At 38.0% G+C, this 20099-nt stretch overlaps 1 protein-coding gene across 1 annotated transcript in view; it reads left to right on the forward strand.

The window, feature by feature from the left end:
- The window catches only part of PIK3C2B (phosphatidylinositol-4-phosphate 3-kinase catalytic subunit type 2 beta), a 100083-nt gene that overhangs the window by 15198 nt on the left and 64786 nt on the right, over nt 1-20099 (forward strand). The window contains exons 2-5 of the mRNA XM_081322261.1: nt 6955-7961; nt 10773-10873; nt 12633-12787; nt 15019-15139. Coding sequence (XP_081178387.1) covers nt 7041-7961; nt 10773-10873; nt 12633-12787; nt 15019-15139 — 1298 coding nt within the window. The 5' untranslated portion in view covers nt 6955-7040. The remainder of the gene's footprint in view (nt 1-6954; nt 7962-10772; nt 10874-12632; nt 12788-15018; nt 15140-20099) is intronic.

Consider the following 20099-nt stretch of genomic DNA (forward strand, 5'->3'; position numbering starts at 1 on the left):
ATATACATGCTGGCTTTAAACATGATGTGACTACGTACAAGGAGATTTTAAGTTTGGAAAGGAATATTTGGTGCTTGAAAGCATATAGCCTGTTGCGAGAAGAGAAGGTTGTCCAAACTTGGTTTCAATATATTCAGTTACGGGCCAGGTGGAAAGAAGACCAGAAAAATGGATTTATAATGACTGATGAAAATTTGATAAAGCAAATTAGAAACCAGGGACCAGCACATATTAAACGGATATATCTTGCATTGCTGGAGATTGATTCAGAAACGGAGCTTGTTAAAGATTGCATGATAAAATGGGCCCAAAACATTCAGGAAGTTATTACAATGGACACCTGGGAGAAGATTTGGGTGAGGAATGTAAAATTTACTCAAGCTCAAAATTTAAGAGAGAACTTTTATAAAATGTTTTATAGATGGCATTTAGATCCCAAAAAGCTTGCAAGTATGTATCCGAAATACCAGCCTAAATGTTGGAGATGTGGTGATGAAGATGCAACATATTTTCATATATGGTGGACATGTAAGAAGGTTAAGGCTTTTTGGATAAAAGTCTGGTGGAATATGCAGAAGATTTTTAAACGGAGGATAAAGTTTTGTCCGCAATTTTTTTTGTTGGGAATAATTGTTGACGCTACAGTTGTGGACTCTAAGCTGATGTTGAACTTAGTTACGGCAGCAAGATTTTTGATAGGTCAATATTGGAAGAAAGAGGTACTGCCGACTATAGAAGAATGGACTTTAAAGGTTTCCGACCTGGCAGAGATGGCGAAGATTTCAGCCTATTTGAAAGATCATTCGCAAGAACGTTATATTATGGAATGGAGAAAATGGATTGAGTTTATCCAGAACAAGTATAGGGTTAAGAAGTTTTATGTAGCATTCGAATGAGTCTTCTTTCGTTCCTTTTTCTTTCTTTTATGCTAGTTTTTTTTTTATATACATTTATTATGGTTAAGGTGTGTTTTATCCTATATAAGCTAGAGAGTGATGGATTTTAGAATCTATAGTCTTTAGTATATGGTAGTTTATGATTGCTTTTTTACATACATATACCTTGTATTTAGCTCTGGGAAGTCGGGGGGGGAGGGGGGGTGGAGGGAGGAGGGGAGGGAGGGACGTTGGGGGGAGGTAGGGGGGGTAGAGGGAGGGGGAAGGGTTTTTTTTTTTTTTTTTTTTTTTTCTAATGGAAAACTGTATTTTAAAACTTTTCAATAAAAAAAAAAAAAAAAAAAAAAAAGAAGTACATGGTTTTATTATCTCCATTTTTACACTGGTACAGACCTCTCTACAAGTAACAAAGTCCACCTTTATTTTGTTTTTCCTGCGATTTCCAATAAGATAATTAACAGTTCATACTAATAACTGGATTATTGTTCATATGCCTTAGAGACATAGAAAACCAACCACAAAAGTCATTGATTTTTTGGATAGAGGATGATTTTCTCAAAAACTTTAGACAAAAAATGCTGATTAATTGCTATCAACAACTATCAGTCTAGAAAACTTTAGGTTTAGTATAAAAATGATACTGATTCACTTGCTATTAAATGATGTATCCCATTCTTTAAATATCGTCAGTGACTGATTTTATGAAAGCATTGAATTTGACTCATTTGAATCCAAATTGGCACTTGTGTCCATTTTATAAAATGTATGCAGAAGTAGCAAGATTGCCATTGATAACTAAATCTTCAATTTCATAAAATCTGCAACCTTCCTATTCCTTGTATAAAGCAAATTGATTCTCCTGATTAAAGATAATCAAGAAATGAAAGGAGTTACTAATGGGTTCCAAGAAGACTTAGAACAGAATATACAAATTATTCCTCTTTCCACAGTGGTTATGTACTTAATTTATTAGCAATATATTTATATTTATAATCGCTAATAATTTATTTTATTGATACTTTGATGCAGAGGGGAATTGTTATAATTAAGCTGAGGAAAGGGGGAAACAAATTAAATAGACTTTTAAAAGCAAAATTTCCTTTTTTAAACATGCAAAACAGAGATGAATACCGGACAGGATATGTTCTTATTGAAATCTCTTCCTTCTTCCCTGATAAACAAGGCTGTTGGTCTGTAAAATTAGAATGAGGCCATCTCTAGGGATGGAAATAATCTTACAGGAGTTGTTACCTTAGGGAAGAGTAGACTCAGGAAAATAAGAGCTTTTTGTTACAGCTGTTCTCTACAGCATTGTGGTTAATAGTTCAGCTCATTTAAAAATGTACTGGTTTTCATGGTTTCCAATAGGAATCAGGTCCAACATTTTTGCTAGAAAACTGAATATTGCAGCATTTTGAACTGCATCCCCTTGTAGATCCGGATGGCCCTGACCTATTAATCAAGAGCCTTGTGTAATCAAGAGCCAGTCCTTAACTGTTTCCCCATGCTCTGAAGCCTGAAGGCTAGGCAAGCTCTGCTGTTGATGTGGCTTTATGATTGGGAGTTATTGTTTGCCTTGTGTACCGATAAAGGAGAATATTTGTAGCTCATGACTGAAATGTGGGGTCCTTAGTGCTCTCTGAGCTTGGTTGTTTTCTTGCAAATGTTTCATTACCCAAACTAATAGCATCGTCACTGCTAGCAAGGAATGGTGTTTACTCTCAATTTGTATTCTAGTGGCTTGCCCTATCTGTGTTGGAGATTCTTTGGTTGAACTGTTTACTGTTAGTTTGTTGGCAGTTCCTTGATTGGGGTATTGTTTACTTCTTTGTTGGTCTGATATTAATCTTGGTGTTAATCTATATGCTCATCTGAGTGTTAATTGCTGGTGGGGAGGTATTTTGGTCTTTTTGTTCCTTTTTTGGCTTGTCAATTGTATCTTTTTCACTGTATGTAGAAATTATTTATGTGTCTATTCATAGCTAATTTGTCAAAGTGCCAGGCTTCCAGGAATTCTCTAGCATTTTTGGACTTGGCTTGGTGTGGGATGGTCACAGTTAACCAGTTAAGTCTGATTAATGATCATGTGATATTAAAAGAGTGTCTTTAATTTCATGTCTTCTGACTACTAGTTGGTATTCATGGATGCGTTCTGCTAGTCTTCTGCCTGTTTGTCTAACATAGTGGCTGTTGTAGTCTGTATACAATATGCTGTAGATGATTCCTGTTTTTGTTGTTTTTTTCTAGGCAAACTCCATTCCTTGCTAGCACTACTACCCTCTAGTTTGGGTAATGAAACATCTGCAAGAAAACAGCCAAACTCAGAGAGCACCAAGGACCTCTAATTTACCTTGTGTGCTATGGGTTATTCTCAAAACTGTTGGTTTTAACTTTTTTATGCCACCAAGAGTCCTAGGTGTAAAGTGGGCAGCCATATTTGAATAAAACTTTAAAAAAAACCTTTTTTGTGGTATAAAGTCACAGATGTGAAAACATATTATAAATTCAGTTATGGAGCCTACAGTTTAATAAAACCAAATTGTGGCTACTTTCTTATTGTTCTGTCGAACAGTACCCTATGAATAGGCTAGAAAGGGTCACAGACAGAAACTCAGTTCTTTCCACTACCCTGGAGCCACAGATTGCCCATCACAGGCTTAGAATGACAATTGTTTGAAAGAAAGACCATCCATGGTAAATTTCTTTCTCCAATCTAAAATATGAACAGGGGCCCTGCTCCATTTATCCATCCAGCCTAATGTGATCACTCAGGAATGGACCTTCTCATGATATTTATTTTTATACCATCTTTGTTATTTTTAGAAATAACTAAAGGTGGCAAACATCTTCGTTCCTCCTCTTATTTTTCCTACGCCAACAACCCTGTAAGTGGTTGGGCTGACGAGCCCAAAGTCACCCATTTGGCTTTTATGCCTAAGGCAGGACTAGAACCCACAGTCTTTATAGTCTGATGCCTTAACCACTGGACCACACTGGCTTTACTGTAGATGTCTATTTTATAGTTATTTTTCCCTACCAGCAAATATATATTTATTCTATTATGCTTTTTGATTTTTAATTGCCATGGACCTTTGTAATCATTCATAATCTTACTTTTTAATTTTTAAAATTTTAAAATTTTAATTTTTAATTTTTACTATCTAACATTTATTTTTTAGTATCTTTAGCTGTTTTTATGTTGCAATTCTGAACCTTTTTGGTTAGAGTGATACCTGATTGATTCAACTGAAAATGCAAAGGGTGGAATCTGAAGTATTTTATCTGTATTATTGAACAATAGAACATTTCTTCTTTCCTCTGCTCTCAACAACCAAGAAAATTCTCCACTGTATAGTTGTTTAAAACTAAGTCTCACATTTGATCTCTGTTCAAAATTTTGTGTCCTATATTTTTATGATACTAATGTTGCTGACATAACAACCCACTTTACCTCAGCTGCAATTTGGTACTAGCTCCTAATTCATCAGCTGAACCCTATTGCAACAGAGTTGGCCATTTAACTCAGTAGAAAGAATGAGGTTGATTCAGACATTCTGTAGGGAAGCTTTCCAACTCTTAAGCCCCTGTGAGTTCTATTCGTTGACTTCACACGTCAAGCTAACCATTACTTGTTTTCATCATGGCTTAAGACACAAAAACCTGGTTTATGTAGCACACTAAGCCATAAGCCATGGTTTATAAACTATAATTTCTGGTTCATATAATCCAGGGGTGTCAAACTGCTGGCCTGCAGGCCGGATGCATCATAGCAAAAATGCGCCCATCCCATTGCCGGCAATGGCAAAAAAGTCATGATACATTGTGACACATCACGTGACATTGTGAGTTTGACACCCTTGATATAATCCCTTAAACCCAAACCACACATATCATACTATGGTTTGATTATACATAATTAAATATATGTTGTTATTATGTATTCATAAAGCATAAGCTTTAGTTATTCTGCTTTGTGTAGAGCCGCACCTTACTTCACTTTGCTTTATGGATTTTAGAGGACATCACGGGACATCACTTCTCTTTGGCGTTGCCATATTTTGTGCATGTTTTAGCATTTGTTGCCTTCATTTGCCCAGCTGGTATTTTTCCCCTCTAAATCTTGAGCTGTTAATGTGTTGCTGTGTTACTGCCTAAGAACAGTGTTAACAGAATGTTAACTGGGTCCTTCCTTTTATGTTAATCACAGCAACTATGATTATTAATTAAGTGCCTAGAGCATAAATTGATGGAATATCTTGACAAGGCTAAGGAGTTTACACTTTCATTGACACCTGCAAAACAAACCAATTCTTTCAATCCTTGCCAGGCTTCCCTTAAAGTGTTTTTAACACATGCTTTAACAACTTCATCTCATTTTCCATTACTACAAATTGAGCAACACATACATATATTTACATTTTCAGATGTGCTTATTTATCTGCTATTTATTACAGTGTTATTCTCTGCAAAAGAAGTTGAAAGTGCACACTTGTTCCCCACTTCCTTATATTTACAACAATAATATATACGTCTAGAATTGAGGCTTCAGAATACTGATTGAGACCACATGCTTTTGCTAGTCCTCAAAGCAGATCTGAAGTTTTACAAGTTGTACAATGGAATTTTATTCCATTTTTTATAGTGTATAATTTCTATTCTTCCTTGAAATGACTGGAAAGTTTTATACAGATAAAAAAATAAATAGAATTGAACAACATAAGGCAGAATTTGAAACTGAATTATTATGTACAGATGATGAACATGTGATTGCTAAAATGTATAAATTTCTGTTGAGATTTGAAATGGAAGAACGTGTTAAAAAGTACATGATAAAATTGGCTAAGAATCTGGTCATAATGAATAGATCAATGTTAGAAGACTGAAATTCACACTGTGTTCTAATTTAAGAGAGAACTTTTATAAAAGGATGTATCATTGGTACATATGATTATAGAAATTATCTAAAATATAGAAAGGTGCTTGGAAATATGTAAAACATGAAGGGAGTTGCATAGTGGACTTGTAAAAAATAAAAAATGGATACAAATACACATCATGATGCAAATAATTTTTAAGATTAATATTCAGATGAAAACAGACCTGTTTTTATTGGATTTATGAACAGTCAATTAGAAAAGACTTCGGGGATATTGGTTTTGTATATGGCAATTGCAGTGAGACTATTGTATGCACAAAAATAGAAAGACATTAAAATATCCACAATGGAGTAGATTGTGAAGATGGTGGAATCTGCAGAAATGGCAGAGTTGATCTTTTTGATCAGGAATAAAGCAATAAGTACTTTCATAAAAGACTAGAAAACTCTTATGGACATTTTGGTAAAAATGGGAAAAATGAATTGGTGATTTATGGTTTCAAGCATAAAATATTTATTCAGACAGTATAAAGTTAAATTATGGAATTCAGTTTTTCAAGATATGATAGCAACTTGAAAAGTTTTTAGGATAAGATTAGATCAATTCATAGAGATTGAAGTACGGTATATGTTATGGTAACTATTTTTATGCACTATATCAGAAAAAATATGTCTCTGAACTCTGGAAATATAAAGAGATGGTGCCTCTTGTCAAGGTATAAATCACCTTAGTAGAGGGCGAAGGACCGTGCTGTTTGCACATTCAGATTCAATGTTTGCACATTCAGATTCAATGTTGATGGCCTTGAATCTGAATGTGCAAACTACTTTGCTTACCATTCAATTCATCTATGGTTGAATCAATAAATACTTCTAAGCTTTTTTTCTCTTGCTAGTAAGCACTTAAATGTCTACTATATCTTGGGATCACATACCTTACCACATTCTGCAGGAGAAACCTATAAACTTGAATTACTTGATGAATTACTGAACATGAACATAATAATTCAGGATTGGTTTCCTAGGAGGGTAAATATTTGTTGACTGTTTGGTGATTGTGATAGCCATAGCAGCATGTTTTCTCCAGTGCTGATCAAACACATGAAAACCTTTCAGTAAAGCAGACAGATATTAATGAAACTCACTCTTATTGCCATGTTCTTCTGGTCTCTTCACTTGCAGGTGGCTGGTGGCACAGTATGCCTTTGTTCCTAAAACCTGAATTGAGCATCCAGTAGTCCCTGGTTTCAGCATTAGTTTTCCAAGAGATGTCTGCAACCAGAGGAAATGGAGAGCACTGGCAATCTTTGGAGTCTGTGGGGATTAGCCGTAAGGAGCTGGCTCTTGCAGAAGCCCTGCAGATGGAGTATGATGCCCTGTCCCGCCTGAGGCAAGACAAGGAGGAGAACCAGACAAAGCAAAACACTGATCAACCTCTGATTTCTTGGGATGATCCCATTCTGGATTACAACATACCTGCTATAAGGAATGACTGCCGTAATATTAAGGTCATGCGAGGCCTCTCTGGCTCAGACTCAACTCTCAATTATAATTCGCTCTCTGACCAAGAAGTTTCAAGAGCTTTGGGGACCAACACTACCTCATCCAGATTGGTGCCTGAAGCAGAAAGTCAACCTTGGTTGAAAAATCCTCTGTCTAGTGACTATTTGTACATCTTTGAAAGCACAGGGAGAGACTTCCTCGATGATCCCCTCAATAGTACACCTTGCCAGCACAGCAATGGTGGTCGGTCACCCAAGAAGCTTTCTCCTCCCCCACTGCCACCTCGTATTACCATCTGGAACACTTCTGAAGCAAATCAAGCTTCCCTCAAAGGACCCCAACCCAATAATATCAACATGTTCTCCTCATCTCATGAGAGAGCTGATGGAAAATTGTTAGGTCGTAGAATCTCGGAGGAAGACCAGTATAGCACAGTAGATTATGATGGCATCAATGATGCTATCACCCGACTCAACCTCAAGTCCACTTATGATGCAGATCTTCTGAGAGAAGCCACTTGGAGTTGGAAGGAAGGTAGAAGCATTTTTGAGAAAGAAAGCAGTGGGAAGCCAGTTGCTCGCAGCAAGACCATGCCTCCTCAAGTCCCTCCCAGGACTTATGTCTCCAGATTTGGTGGGTGGAAGAATGCTGCTCTCAACAAGAACCGGAGGATATCAGCAGATCCAGTAAGACCATTTCATGTAAACAAAAAGATTTGTGTTTAGGGATTCTGAGTCCTTCTGCCAGAATGTGGTTGAGAGCATCACATAACCTTCTTAATGTTCTATATATCTATGCTTTATGTATGGATATTCAGTTCAATTCTTTTTTTTTTGGAGGTAATAAAAGAAATATTTTTAAAACTATTTTTAGTCTTCTAAATCAATCCATGGGAGTTGTATCATGAACGACTCATAATTTATAGTATTTCTGCATCAGTTCTTAGGGCATGAACAATATCTGTTCCAATAAATCATCCAAACCAACTGCAATTCTACCAGTTAATATAAAATTAAAGAGACTCTCTTCCAGCTCCATCATTTGGCAATCTATAATATACAATTGAAAATAGATAAAATTGCCATGTAGATCCATACAAGGTAGTTCACCAGGACCCTACTGAAATAACAATTTAAGTTTCTTATTCCAGTCTAAATGTTGGCTCTGGAATTCACTTCCCACTTGTATGTTTGGCTGCACCGAAGCTTGACACAATATATGTCAGCAGCCTTAACTGTTTCCCTTGGAAGGGAAGGACCATATATGTCAGTGAACCTATTTATATGATCCACACAGTGGCACTTTGAGGAAAGGCAGTGTCCAGTTAAAACGCCGTGAAAAGAGGAGTTTGTCCTGGCTGTTTACTATTTCCGAAACTACAGAACATACGTAACAGTCTGATATTTTAGAAATAGAATGTATTTAAATTGCTACCGTATTAGCACACAAGTATCAGGAATACTGTGTACAATATATGCCAGCATTTTCTTTTCACTACTTTTAATAAGTATGTTACAGCAGCATTCGGAGGAATAGGAAAAAAAATTCTTTAGCCATGAGTCATGGGAAGTATTTTTACCAGTTCATATGGGATTGTGAGTGGACAGTGTCATATTTTTGAATATAAGAGTAAATGAGAAATACCTCTGAAACATAAAGAATATAAATACAAACAACTTCTCCAAACTTTTGGGGATTAACTTTCTGTGCATCTAAAAATGGCAGAAGCTTGCAAAGATCACGTAAGTCATTCTCTAATTTTGATGTACAAAAGAACATTAAGACTGCCCATGAATGCCTATTGTGTTCTGTGCCCACCTCCCCACATTTCTCTGTCTATTTAATGGGTTAATTGCTCTGACAGTGGATCTTTTGTTTGCTTTGAAGAAGTGAACGGAAGCCCTGGGTCCATGTGTGCATTCCATTTGGTTGAGCTTGGCATTCAGTGTTCTATCCCTACTTCTCTCTCATCCAACTGTGACATTTGGGAAAGAGGAACAAAATGAAACATTTTGAGAATCCTTCTTTAACAATTGTTCTGCTTGGCTGGGCTTTTAGTTACAGTATTATGAGGTTTGGGAAGGTTTTTTTTATTTTTAGTTTAAAAGTTACACAATATTTATTTATTTATTTATTGATTGATTGATTGATTGATTGATTGAATTTATAATTTAAAAAGAGCCTTGGTGGAGCAGTGGGCTAATGCCTCCTTAAGTAACACCAGCTGCCTGCAATTAGTGCAGGTTCGCATCCCACCAGGCTCAAGGTTGACTCAGCCTTCCATCCTTCTGAGGTAGGTAAAATGAGGACCCAGATTGTTGGGGGCAATAAGCTGACTTTGTAAAAATGCCGCTGGGGGGGGGACGAAAGCCCTAATAAGCAGGTATATACATAGAATGAAGGCTATTGCTAAGCACATTGTGCTTTAGATTGTAAGCCGCCCTGAGTCTTCGGAGAAGGGTGGGATATAAATGGGATTAAAAATAAAAAAAATAAAATAAAAATATACCGTCCTATTCCCAAAGGACTCAAATATACTCTGCCCCACCACATATATATCCGGAAGGAGTCTGAAAATGCAAATGTAATACCTATGCTGGATACCATGTGCAATCTTTATTTAATCTATAAAAACAATCATGATATGTTTATTCAGAAGTAATTGCAGACTGAAAAACAGAACTTGTATATGTATCTGAACAATTCTCATCTGAAAGAGAATTTTGAGTTGAAATTCAAGCCTTATATCATGTAAAGCAGGGATGTCAAACTCGCAACGTCACGTGTCGCAAAGTATCACAACTTTTTTTCCATTGCCAACAATGGGGTGGGCGCGGTTTCACTGTGATGCATCCGGCCTACAGGCTGGCAGTTTGACACCCTTGATGTAGAGTAAATAGTAAAATCTTATTTCTGCAGTAGACATTGGGGAAAAAAACCAGTGCACTTACAATTCATTACAAATGTAAATCTTCTACATCTTCTGTTTTGCTACAGATATAGTATAAGCTGAGTGAGTGACTTTGAGCCAGTCACACATACTCAACCCAATCCACCTCACACAATTATTGTTGTGGGGAAAATAGGATGAGGAAGGAATATTAAGTATGTCTACTGCCTTCAGCTATTTATAAAAATAATAAAGGCTGGATAAAAATAAATAAATAATAAAGCCTAAGGTCAAGTCATATCCTGATTAGACATTGGATCAGTCCATATTCTCTGATCCTCACAATTTGTAAGCCAGAAAAAAATGGCAAAAACATTTATAGCCTAATAAGACCTTTGTTAACTTAAAGGGAAATAATTGTGTTTATGTTATATATAAAACAAAGCCAAAAGTTGCTCCTGCCACATTCTTTGGTATATCTTTAACTACTATGTAAAATAAATGGTTTAGATGCACATGGGGTGAGAAATATATACTCAGAATTTTAATTTATTGATGGTGGTGTTTCGTTTATTTCTCCCTACTCCCCATCCACTTTTGGAATCAGGGCACTTCTCGGCATTATCCCGTGTCCAGTGGTTATGAACTATTTGAGGTGTCTGAGGAAAAAGACGAAGAGGTTGCTGCATTCTGCCATATGCTTGATGTGTGAGTACCAGCCTATGATAGAAAATAACTCCTCATAGTGCCTTTCCTTGCCTTTTTCTCTGCCTAACATTTCTTCTGCAATCAAATTGTGCTTGTGTGTGATTTTCTCTGTCTGTCCATGTAACCAATGACCTAATCATGTAGACCAATTTATTGCTTAATTCTTGATCCTTTAAACCAGGGGTCGGCAACCTAAAAAAGGAAAAGAGCCACTGGGAACCGGTTCCATCACAAATTAAAAAAAGTGGGAGCCGCGTGCGTGTGTCCATGCACGCGCATGCGCAAAAAAAGTTTTGCGCATGCGCAAAACGGTTTTTTGCGCATGCGCGGACTCACGCGGTTGCCATTTTTTTAAAAAAGTGAGATGGAACCGGTTCCCGGTTGCCCGACGGCGACGGCCCGTCTGCAAAGCTGCCGCTTTCAGCAGCTTTGCAGACGGGCCGCGGCAGCTTCCTCAAAGAGCAGCGCCCCTGCCCATTCGGAGAGGTGCGCGCGCACCTCTCAGAATGGGCAGGGGCGCTGCTCTTTGAGGAAGCTGTAGCGGCCCGTCTGCAAAGCTGCCGCTTTCGGCAGCTTCAGAGACGGGCCGCTACAGCTTCCTCAAAGAGCGGCATCTCTGCCCGTTCGCGCGGAGGTACGCGCGCACCTCTCCAAAGGTTTGGGGAGGTGCGCGCGCACCTCCGCCCATTCGGGGAGGTGCGCATGCACCTCTCCAAACGGGCGGTGCCACTCTCCATTTGGAGAGGTGCGCGCGCACCACTGCCCGTTCAAAGAGGTGCGCGCGCACCGGGCGGCTGGGAGCCGCAGGAGACGGCTCAAAGAGCCGCATGCGGCTCCGGAGCCGCGGGTTGCCGACCTGTGTTTTAAACCAAAAACATGCTTTTGGTTTAAAGATTATGTTAGATTGTATTTAAGTAATTGCTTCACTGAGCGGTATCTTAACCTGCAAGTGATTGGATGAACCTAGGGGAGATTCTGATTCCTGCCATAGTTCTCAATCATGTAGGAGTGATAGAGGAGAGAAGGCATTTGTCCATACTTTGTAAATCAAGGAACTGACGAATGTCACAAGTAAAATTCAGTGTGTTACCATAATAGTTCAGTCTGGTGCAGCTTCATTCTGTGGTTTTTAGTCTAAGGGAGACACTGTTTTCAGAAGGAAGTCAAACTAATATCTTTCATAGACACTTGCTCTACCTGCATGAAAATCTTTCTGTTTTGCTATCCTTTTACAAAATGTAACCATTTTTCTCTCCATGGTGTTTGTCATTCTTTTTCAGCATGTTTAAAACTAACACCTTGTCTAGATTAGCACTAACAGAGTCTACATTAGCACTAACCTGCTCTCTGGGGATCCTCAATTGAGTATTTGTGGAAATAATAATGTCCCAATATTTTGAGTCACATAATTTCAGTGTTTAAGGACTAATCCATTTCCAGGCCATACACACATTTATGTGATTCCATGGTGCATTGGAAATGTATGGTGTATTTAGATGGGAGTCTCAGACAGGGTGTTAACACAATTATATAGTATCTTAGAAAAGATGAAAAGAACAAATGTGAAAACCCAATTTAGCAAAGTCTTAATATCATGAATTAAATGATATGAATTAAAAATGTGGAACAAATGAGAAAATTAAATGCAGATATTTTTAAATGATGAAAAAACCCACACAAAAGTCTATCAGCATGGCACATAATTATACTTATTATAGTAGTTTATATACTAATTGTACCCATTTTGTCTTGTCCACAGATTGAGATCTGGCTTTGGTACCAAGGATTACTCCCTCACAGGTTATGTCTGGAGCACTGTCAATCTAAGCCCTGAACATCTTGGCCATGGGATTAGCTTGAAGGTGACCGTAGTTTACGATAGTCTACAAGAACCTCTCACATTCACTTGTGACTGTAAGTTTTTGGCTTGTAGTAGGAATTTTCTTCAATCTGTGCCAGTAGTGAACATGAATGTATGTATCATGAATCATAGTCTTTACCATGCTTCAGCATATTTGTATTTATATTATTCTTTTGTTTAATGAAGCCAGGACTTGTACAATTACTTTAGTTTGATCTGGTTAAGCTAAAAAACCCCATTTTTTTTGTTAATTACAAGGTATCTGCACATTAAAATATACTTTACTTATTGATACTATTATAGTATTTAATCTGAAATTGCTGAGGGTAGATTTTTACAACAGATATTATTTTCCTTTTCAATAACCGAAAGTCTATCTAATGTTTTTATAAGTTATTATTTGGCTTTCCTAATTCATTCATTTAGAGCAGGGGTGTCAAACTCAATTTCATTGAGGGCCGCATCAGCATTTCGGTTGCCCTCAGGGGGCTGGGTGGGTATGGCCAGGGGTGTGTGGCCTACTGGATGGGCGTGGCTAGAGTGCGTATGGCCTACTGGGTGAGCATGGCCAGCTCTACATCGTTCGCATCAAGGGTGCCTATGGGGGCCTGGACAGGAGTGGGACAGATCTAAGGGTCTCTGGTGGAAGGAGGGTCTCTAGGCCAGGGCCAAGGCAGTGGGGGCCATTCCCTCACTGTTTCCAGGATGGCTTCGCGGGCCACATGAAACCACTTTGCGGGCTAGATCCAGGCCCCGGGCCTTGTGTCTGACATGTCTGATTTAGAGGTTTTAGTCTGATAGCATTAGTGGGCTGTATGGAGAGACATTGACTCTGATTCTTGCACACTGGATAGTACACTATATATTTTATTGGGAGGATATGTAGTTGGATGAATCTCTGACTTAGTCCTGCACTAATACTTTCTCCTTTTTAACTCAATAAACTAATTAGCCATTCTCTAAATATGAAGAGTCATGTTTTCCAATAAAACCAGTTCTACTTGAAATGCAATTCTTTGTTCTTCTTTGGTGATCCATATATTTCAGACTTTTCTCGGGCAATAATTTTCATCTTTTTAAGGCAAGATTACTAACTGAATTACATCTGATGAAATGGGATCCATTTCCATTTCATAATGTAAATGTGTTTTATTTTCTTTCTGAATTTCTTAGGATATTTTTATCCTGCAGACATGTTAGTTTATGATTCATGCCTTATCTTCTGGGAACTCTGGGGTTTGTTTTTTGTTTTTTTGTTTTTTGCCAGAGGGAAATTGTTGTTAGGACCATGCTAAAATTTCCAGCTTTCAATTAAGTATCAAACTAGCATAGAATACTTATTTTTATAAATTGGCCAGATTTGACTATTTGGTGTCTTGCCTCATCAAACTATCCCTCTTCCTCTTTTCCTTTATTATTTTTTGTTAGGAAAAAAATGTAATTTAACTGCTGAAATGTGTTTTTTTTAAGTCTGTGACCTTTTGTAGATCCTAATTTATATTTTAAGATTTATGCCAGGCTCTCCCAAGATGACGCTGTTTAGATATAATGAATTATAACCATTCATCATTTCTCTCCTGTTGTCCCTACCATGCGCACCTACAATTATAACTTCTGTAATTAGCATACAGCACAACAGCCACAAATAATAGGAATTAAAGTCCAAAATTTCTGAAACATACTAGAATAACTATCTCTATAGAAAACTACATACAAATTATTTTTTTATTATTCTACTTTTTAGAATTGACAAATTTTTTATTGTCTTGGATACTCTGATCTTTTGACTACAGTCATGACTCCACTAAAAAGAATATAAAATAAATGTAGGTAGTATCTTTATTTGGATACCACATCAGTTTAAAGGAATAGATGCTTTGTTGCCTTGGTAAGCAGTAGCATCTGGCTGATCTTGGTTGATCTAAAGAAGCCAGGTTAGTCCTGGTTAGTATTTGGATTGAGAGCCACCTGGAAATTCCAGGTTGTTGGTTAGAAGAAGAACAGGAACCTATTTCCATAATATTGCCAAGAAAGCATAGATAAGTAACCATGGCTAACTCAAGGACAGATTTATTTAATCTTTTTTATATGGTTTATTGGTGTCAGTTTGCATTCCCATGATGGAAATGGCATGAATTCTTCACTGATGCCAGAAGAAATGAAGCAAGTGGAATAATTATGTCTAAAAGGGGATGATAGATATGAGGAATTCCATGGAATTTTTGCCTTGGAAATCATTATGCTGACTATTCTTTCCTTTCCTCCCTCTTGCCTATCCTTGCAGGTTCCTCCACAGTGGACTTACTCATATACCAGACCTTGTGTTACACTCACGATGAATTATGTGACATTGATGTGGATGATTTTGTTCTCAAAATATGTGGTGTAGAGGAATTCCTCCAAAAGTGAGTGGTAATATAAAAACTTAGGTTGTAATCAGTGGAATTTGGTTTTGAATAGACATATGAAATATTGTCATTGGCCTGATTATTTTTGTTTCTGTTTTGCCTTCATTATCATTTTTATGCTTTAACCAGTGAACAGTAAAGAATTAACATGACAAGGATTGCTGCTTTAACTGTCTTTATAACTGTCATTTCCATACTAATTGTTTATAGCGTCTTTTAACATCATCTGACTATTAACTATGCCAAAGTAACAGTAATGAAGATAGGTTTTATATTGCTATGCAGGTGGTCCTTGACTTACAGCCACAAATAGGACTGGAATCTTGGTGTTTGAGCAAAGCAGTCATTAAGCAAGATTTCATTGACTGCTTCACTTGAGGACTGGCATTTCCTGTTGCAGTTGTTAAGCAGTCTTGCAGATTGTTAAGTGGACAGAGTCCCAGATGAGTGTGGAATCTCTCAGGATGGGAGGCTCAGTTCAGGCCCTGTGGGAGTTCTGTCCATTCAGAAGCTTAAAATTGTAAAACTTCAAGGAGGATTTTTAGCTCCTGAGTAGAGAGATACTTGCATGGGCTGTGCCAGGCCCCAGGGCCTCCTCCACCCCGCTCCTTGAGGCACTCCGTACTCTGTACCCTAAGCACCCTACCTCTCTATTCAGGGTCTGACAATTCTGCTTGGATTTTGGCTCCCCCTCTTCTCTGGGGATGGCCTTAAAGAACAGCCTGGTGAAGGATGTCAGTTCTTTGCCTTTTTGGATTACTGAAATCCAAGCAGGCAAGGAAGTGAAATCGTTTGGCAGGTAGTTTGTTCAGCCAGCACCCAGAGGGAGTCCTCTTTGCAGGTATTGGCGGCTTGCAAGCTTCCCTGCCAGCTTTCCCATTGACCTTCTGTGGAAGCCAACAGAGAAGAATGTATTGTGGGGTGCTTGGCAGCTAGTTACAAATGTGAACAGGTTGCCAAGCACCAAGATGACAATCACATGACTGCAGGGGATGGGGATGTGACATTCTGTGACAGTGGGGAAGTACTTTCGAGGTCATAAAGCACCATTTCCTAGGCCATCTTTAATTTGAACTGTCATAAATTGAGGACTATCTAGTTTGCAGGTGTTTACATATTTCTTAAGTTACTTAGCATAAACCCACAAAATCATGTGTTAGACTTCTGAAGACTAAAAGTTACAACATATTATAGAAAAGCTATGATTTGAATTTGTTAGTGTTTCCATGACATTAATCCAAATTACACAGCTTCCATGCTGAATACTCCTAAAATACTCTGGAATTATTTTAACATTGGTAGTGTTGTGTTGAGGATATTTAAGTTTGCATTTTCTAAAATAATTTGGTCTACAAGAGATATTAGTAGGCTTTGGAAAATACAATTAATGTTTGGTTTAGGAAATGCAGGCTTAGTAGGAGAGCTATTTCAAGACATGCTGTGACAGCACTGATGCTTAAACACATTAATGTATGAGTCAAATAAGTTGCTTGGGGAAAAAAATCCACCTTCAGTTTATACTTTAAAATTTGAGCAACTGCAATATATGGGATGTCTATGGAGATTCTTATCCAGGTCATAGTTGTTCCAAAGGTGCTTTTGCTAAAAGGCAACTGGACTTTTTTGTAATACAGTATGTGGGAAATCTATAAATTTCTTTTTTTGCAATCAAATAATTATAGCTAAAAACTGGGGCTATTCTGTTTTTTTGCATGTCCATTGACAAAGATAGTCAAGGGATAGTTAACGATGCTGGTGTGCAAGCAGAGAACTACTCAAACTTTTTTTTGGTTTCTAGCAAGTTTTGATTGATAAATTGTGTCAGTCAAAAGGAGACATGAATATCCTCTTACATTTTGTTTTTGAACAACAAAAATCACTTCTTTTTCATTTCGTTGGAATGATGTTGTTTTTTTTAAAGTAAATGGAATAATGAAAATGCCATATGTTTTCAAGGGAAAATCAGTAAACATCCTGATTGGTGAACTGTCAGTCAACTAACTAGGAGCTAGTATTCAGCAGACCATTTAGACTAATCTTCAGTCTTTCTTGACCTTGGTATGCTGTATTTCTAACCAGACAAATTACTCATTTATACACTGAGACGTTCAGAGCAGCCTTGTAGTTTTAAACTTAAGAGCTTGTGGTCCAATTACAGCAGCTGAATATGCAGCCTGGCAAGAGCAAACTGATTATTACTGAGACCAGTTCATTAAGGAATGGTCTCTAAAACCACAGCGGTCTTAGGAGAGAACCATTCAGTACGTCAGAGAGAGACAGAGAGCATATGCACTAAAAAGAAACAAACCTCCCAAATTCTGCAATTATGGGTAACTGTGACTGTTTTTTAAATGCATTCTTGTGGAAGTCTACAACCATCAACATACTCAAACTGAAGCCTGGCTTTCTCTTCATTGGTGAAAGGCAATAAGTGGATGCATGCACATATATGTGTGCCTAAATGACTAAGAGATCTCAAGTCTATCACTGTGGGAATCACTTAATGCATTAATACATTTCAATACACATTTTGAGCATTGGAAATATCTCATGGATGCCATCAGTACTAAGGCTTCTTGTAGAAAGAATTGAGTGAGCCATTGTAGAGGAATAGAAGAGTGTCCTGGACTTTAAGCCAAAGGAATAATAGAAATTCTCCCAATGATTTCTTACTGAGATTTTGAAATACTATTTTTACATGGTAGAGATGTAATAAGCTATAAGCAAAAGAAATCTTCCTTTTATGTAACATCACTTAATTAAAAACAGAAGCAAGAGATTTGCAGCAGCAGAAGAAAAAAAAAATGACACTGCCAACCTAGAACCCACAGGCGCCTCTTATTTTGTTTTGATTCTCCTTCCAGCAAAATCTGGCACCGCATTTATGGAAAGGAAAAGCCCTGTTTTATTACTGGATTCCATATCATAAAGGAGGGGAAGAAGCAAAGCTGCTTTTACCAACATATGCCTTCCAGATGTGTTGAAACTACGCTTCCCAGAATTCCCAGTCAACATCTGCTTTATTGGCTGAGAATGGTAGGATTTGTACTACCATCATTTTAGGAAGGCAATTGTTGAGGAAAACAGCTGTAAAGTGTACTGCTGTATGCCCATCTTCTTGCTGTTGCAGAAGCCATTAGATGACAAGGCATTAGGCTGGGACTAAAGAGATCAGCTTAAGTCCAAATCTCTGCTTAAAATGGTTCTTGGATCCCTCCTACATATAATGTCTGTCTGATCATGGCATTGCTCTCTTACTGTTCTTACTCTGATATTTTATTCTTTCCCTTCTTGCAAATTTGGAGCTCTAATTCATTCTTCCTAGATTAGCCTTTTTTATTTTCGTGTTTTGTGCTATGCTGAACTACAAACCCCATCCCCCAGTCAGCCTGGCCAATATTCATGCCTGCTTAGAGTAATGGAAAATGCACTTCAATAAAGCAGAGTACTAGATTAGGGAGAAATGGTTTAAAATGACCTTTTTTAGTCCCAGCTAGAGGAAGCTGTTTGTTTTACTCAGATACACAAGTAATGATGAGATGCATCCATTACCAGGGGCAATTTGAACAGTGAATTTTGCTTCCTATTTTACAAAATGGCAGTATACAACCTGTTACTCACTTGCTAAATTGTGATTTTTGTATAAGACGGTTGACACTTTCTCCTCTGCTTAATGCAAGGGAAACTGCTGTCTATCGTGCTTGTATACAAGGGCAGCTTTGTTAGCCTGCAGGGAAGGCATCCTTCTGCCTTCCTTTTCTTGCCTAAACACCACCTCACAGAATCCTTCCCATGTGTGGTGCCTTATGCCTCTGTCAAAAGAGAAAAAAGCAGCAGCTTTTGTATTTGAAAACTAAATCATGTTGGCTGTAGACTGCCATTTATTGTCCCTGTTTTGAAGGTCAAGCACATTAATCTGTACTTTGTGGGTGTTCCTTGAATACTAATAAATGTACAAATGCTCAGTGTTTTTAGGGAGACTAAACAGTCAGTCAAAGCTATGTATGTATAGCCTGTAAAAGCTGCTCCTACACCACTGTGTGTGCACACGCACATTGAAATGAGCTGTCTTGCCCCTTCTCTGCCCTGCCACACATCCGCCTCCTTGGCAGGACACTGAGTGCCGGATGAGGAGAGCAGAAGTTCCTTGTTGCCCCTCCATCCACATGGAAATAGCTTTGATGAGCTGGTATACAAATGCCCTGTTCTATTAGCAATGCCCCAAATGATCCTTAAAAAACATGTTTTTCCTAAGCTGTTCTAGAATGTTTTGCTTAGCTCTAATTTTGTTCTCACTGCCTAATACAACCTGGAGAAGGATTAGCAAAGCTGAGAGTAGATAACAGCAATGATTCACATGCCTTTCACCCTAAAGCTGTTTTGACCTGCTTAAATGAGAGTTGCGAATAATGTAGTGATAATCAGCCCTATGATGTGGGTCAACCCATTATTTATTTATGTATTACAACACTTTTATCTTGTCACAGTCAAGTGACTCTTAAGGATTAACACAGCATAGAAAAAGTGCTGAAAGGATCCACAGTGGGAGCAATATCAGCATGAAATGAAAAGAACATAATGATAAAATAGCAGCTCAGTAATAAAAGAGGCCCAAAATACCACTGAAATGGTTCAGTGTACTTAGAATGCTCTCCAGAACAGTTCTTTTTTCAGCATCTTTCTCAATGCAGTCAGGAAGGGGGCAGCCTGATCTTCACCGGGAGGCTGTTCCATAGAACCAGTTACTGGTACTAAGAAGCTGAAAATCTTGGCCCAACTCCCTTTCCCTCCTAAAAGTGGGACATAAGAGGAGTTTCTCCCTAGAGGACCTGATAGGCTGGGTTGACCCTGGTTGGTCCAGGTGGTCATACCTAGGGCCCAAGCCATAAAGGGTTTCATATGTTAAAACTGGTAGATTAAGCCTAGAAGCTAATTGGTCTCCAGTTCAGAGTCTGTA

The sequence above is a fragment of the Vipera berus genome, assembly GCF_964194415.1.
Source record: "Vipera berus genome assembly, chromosome: 3".
NCBI classification, from domain to species: domain Eukaryota; kingdom Metazoa; phylum Chordata; class Lepidosauria; order Squamata; family Viperidae; genus Vipera; species Vipera berus.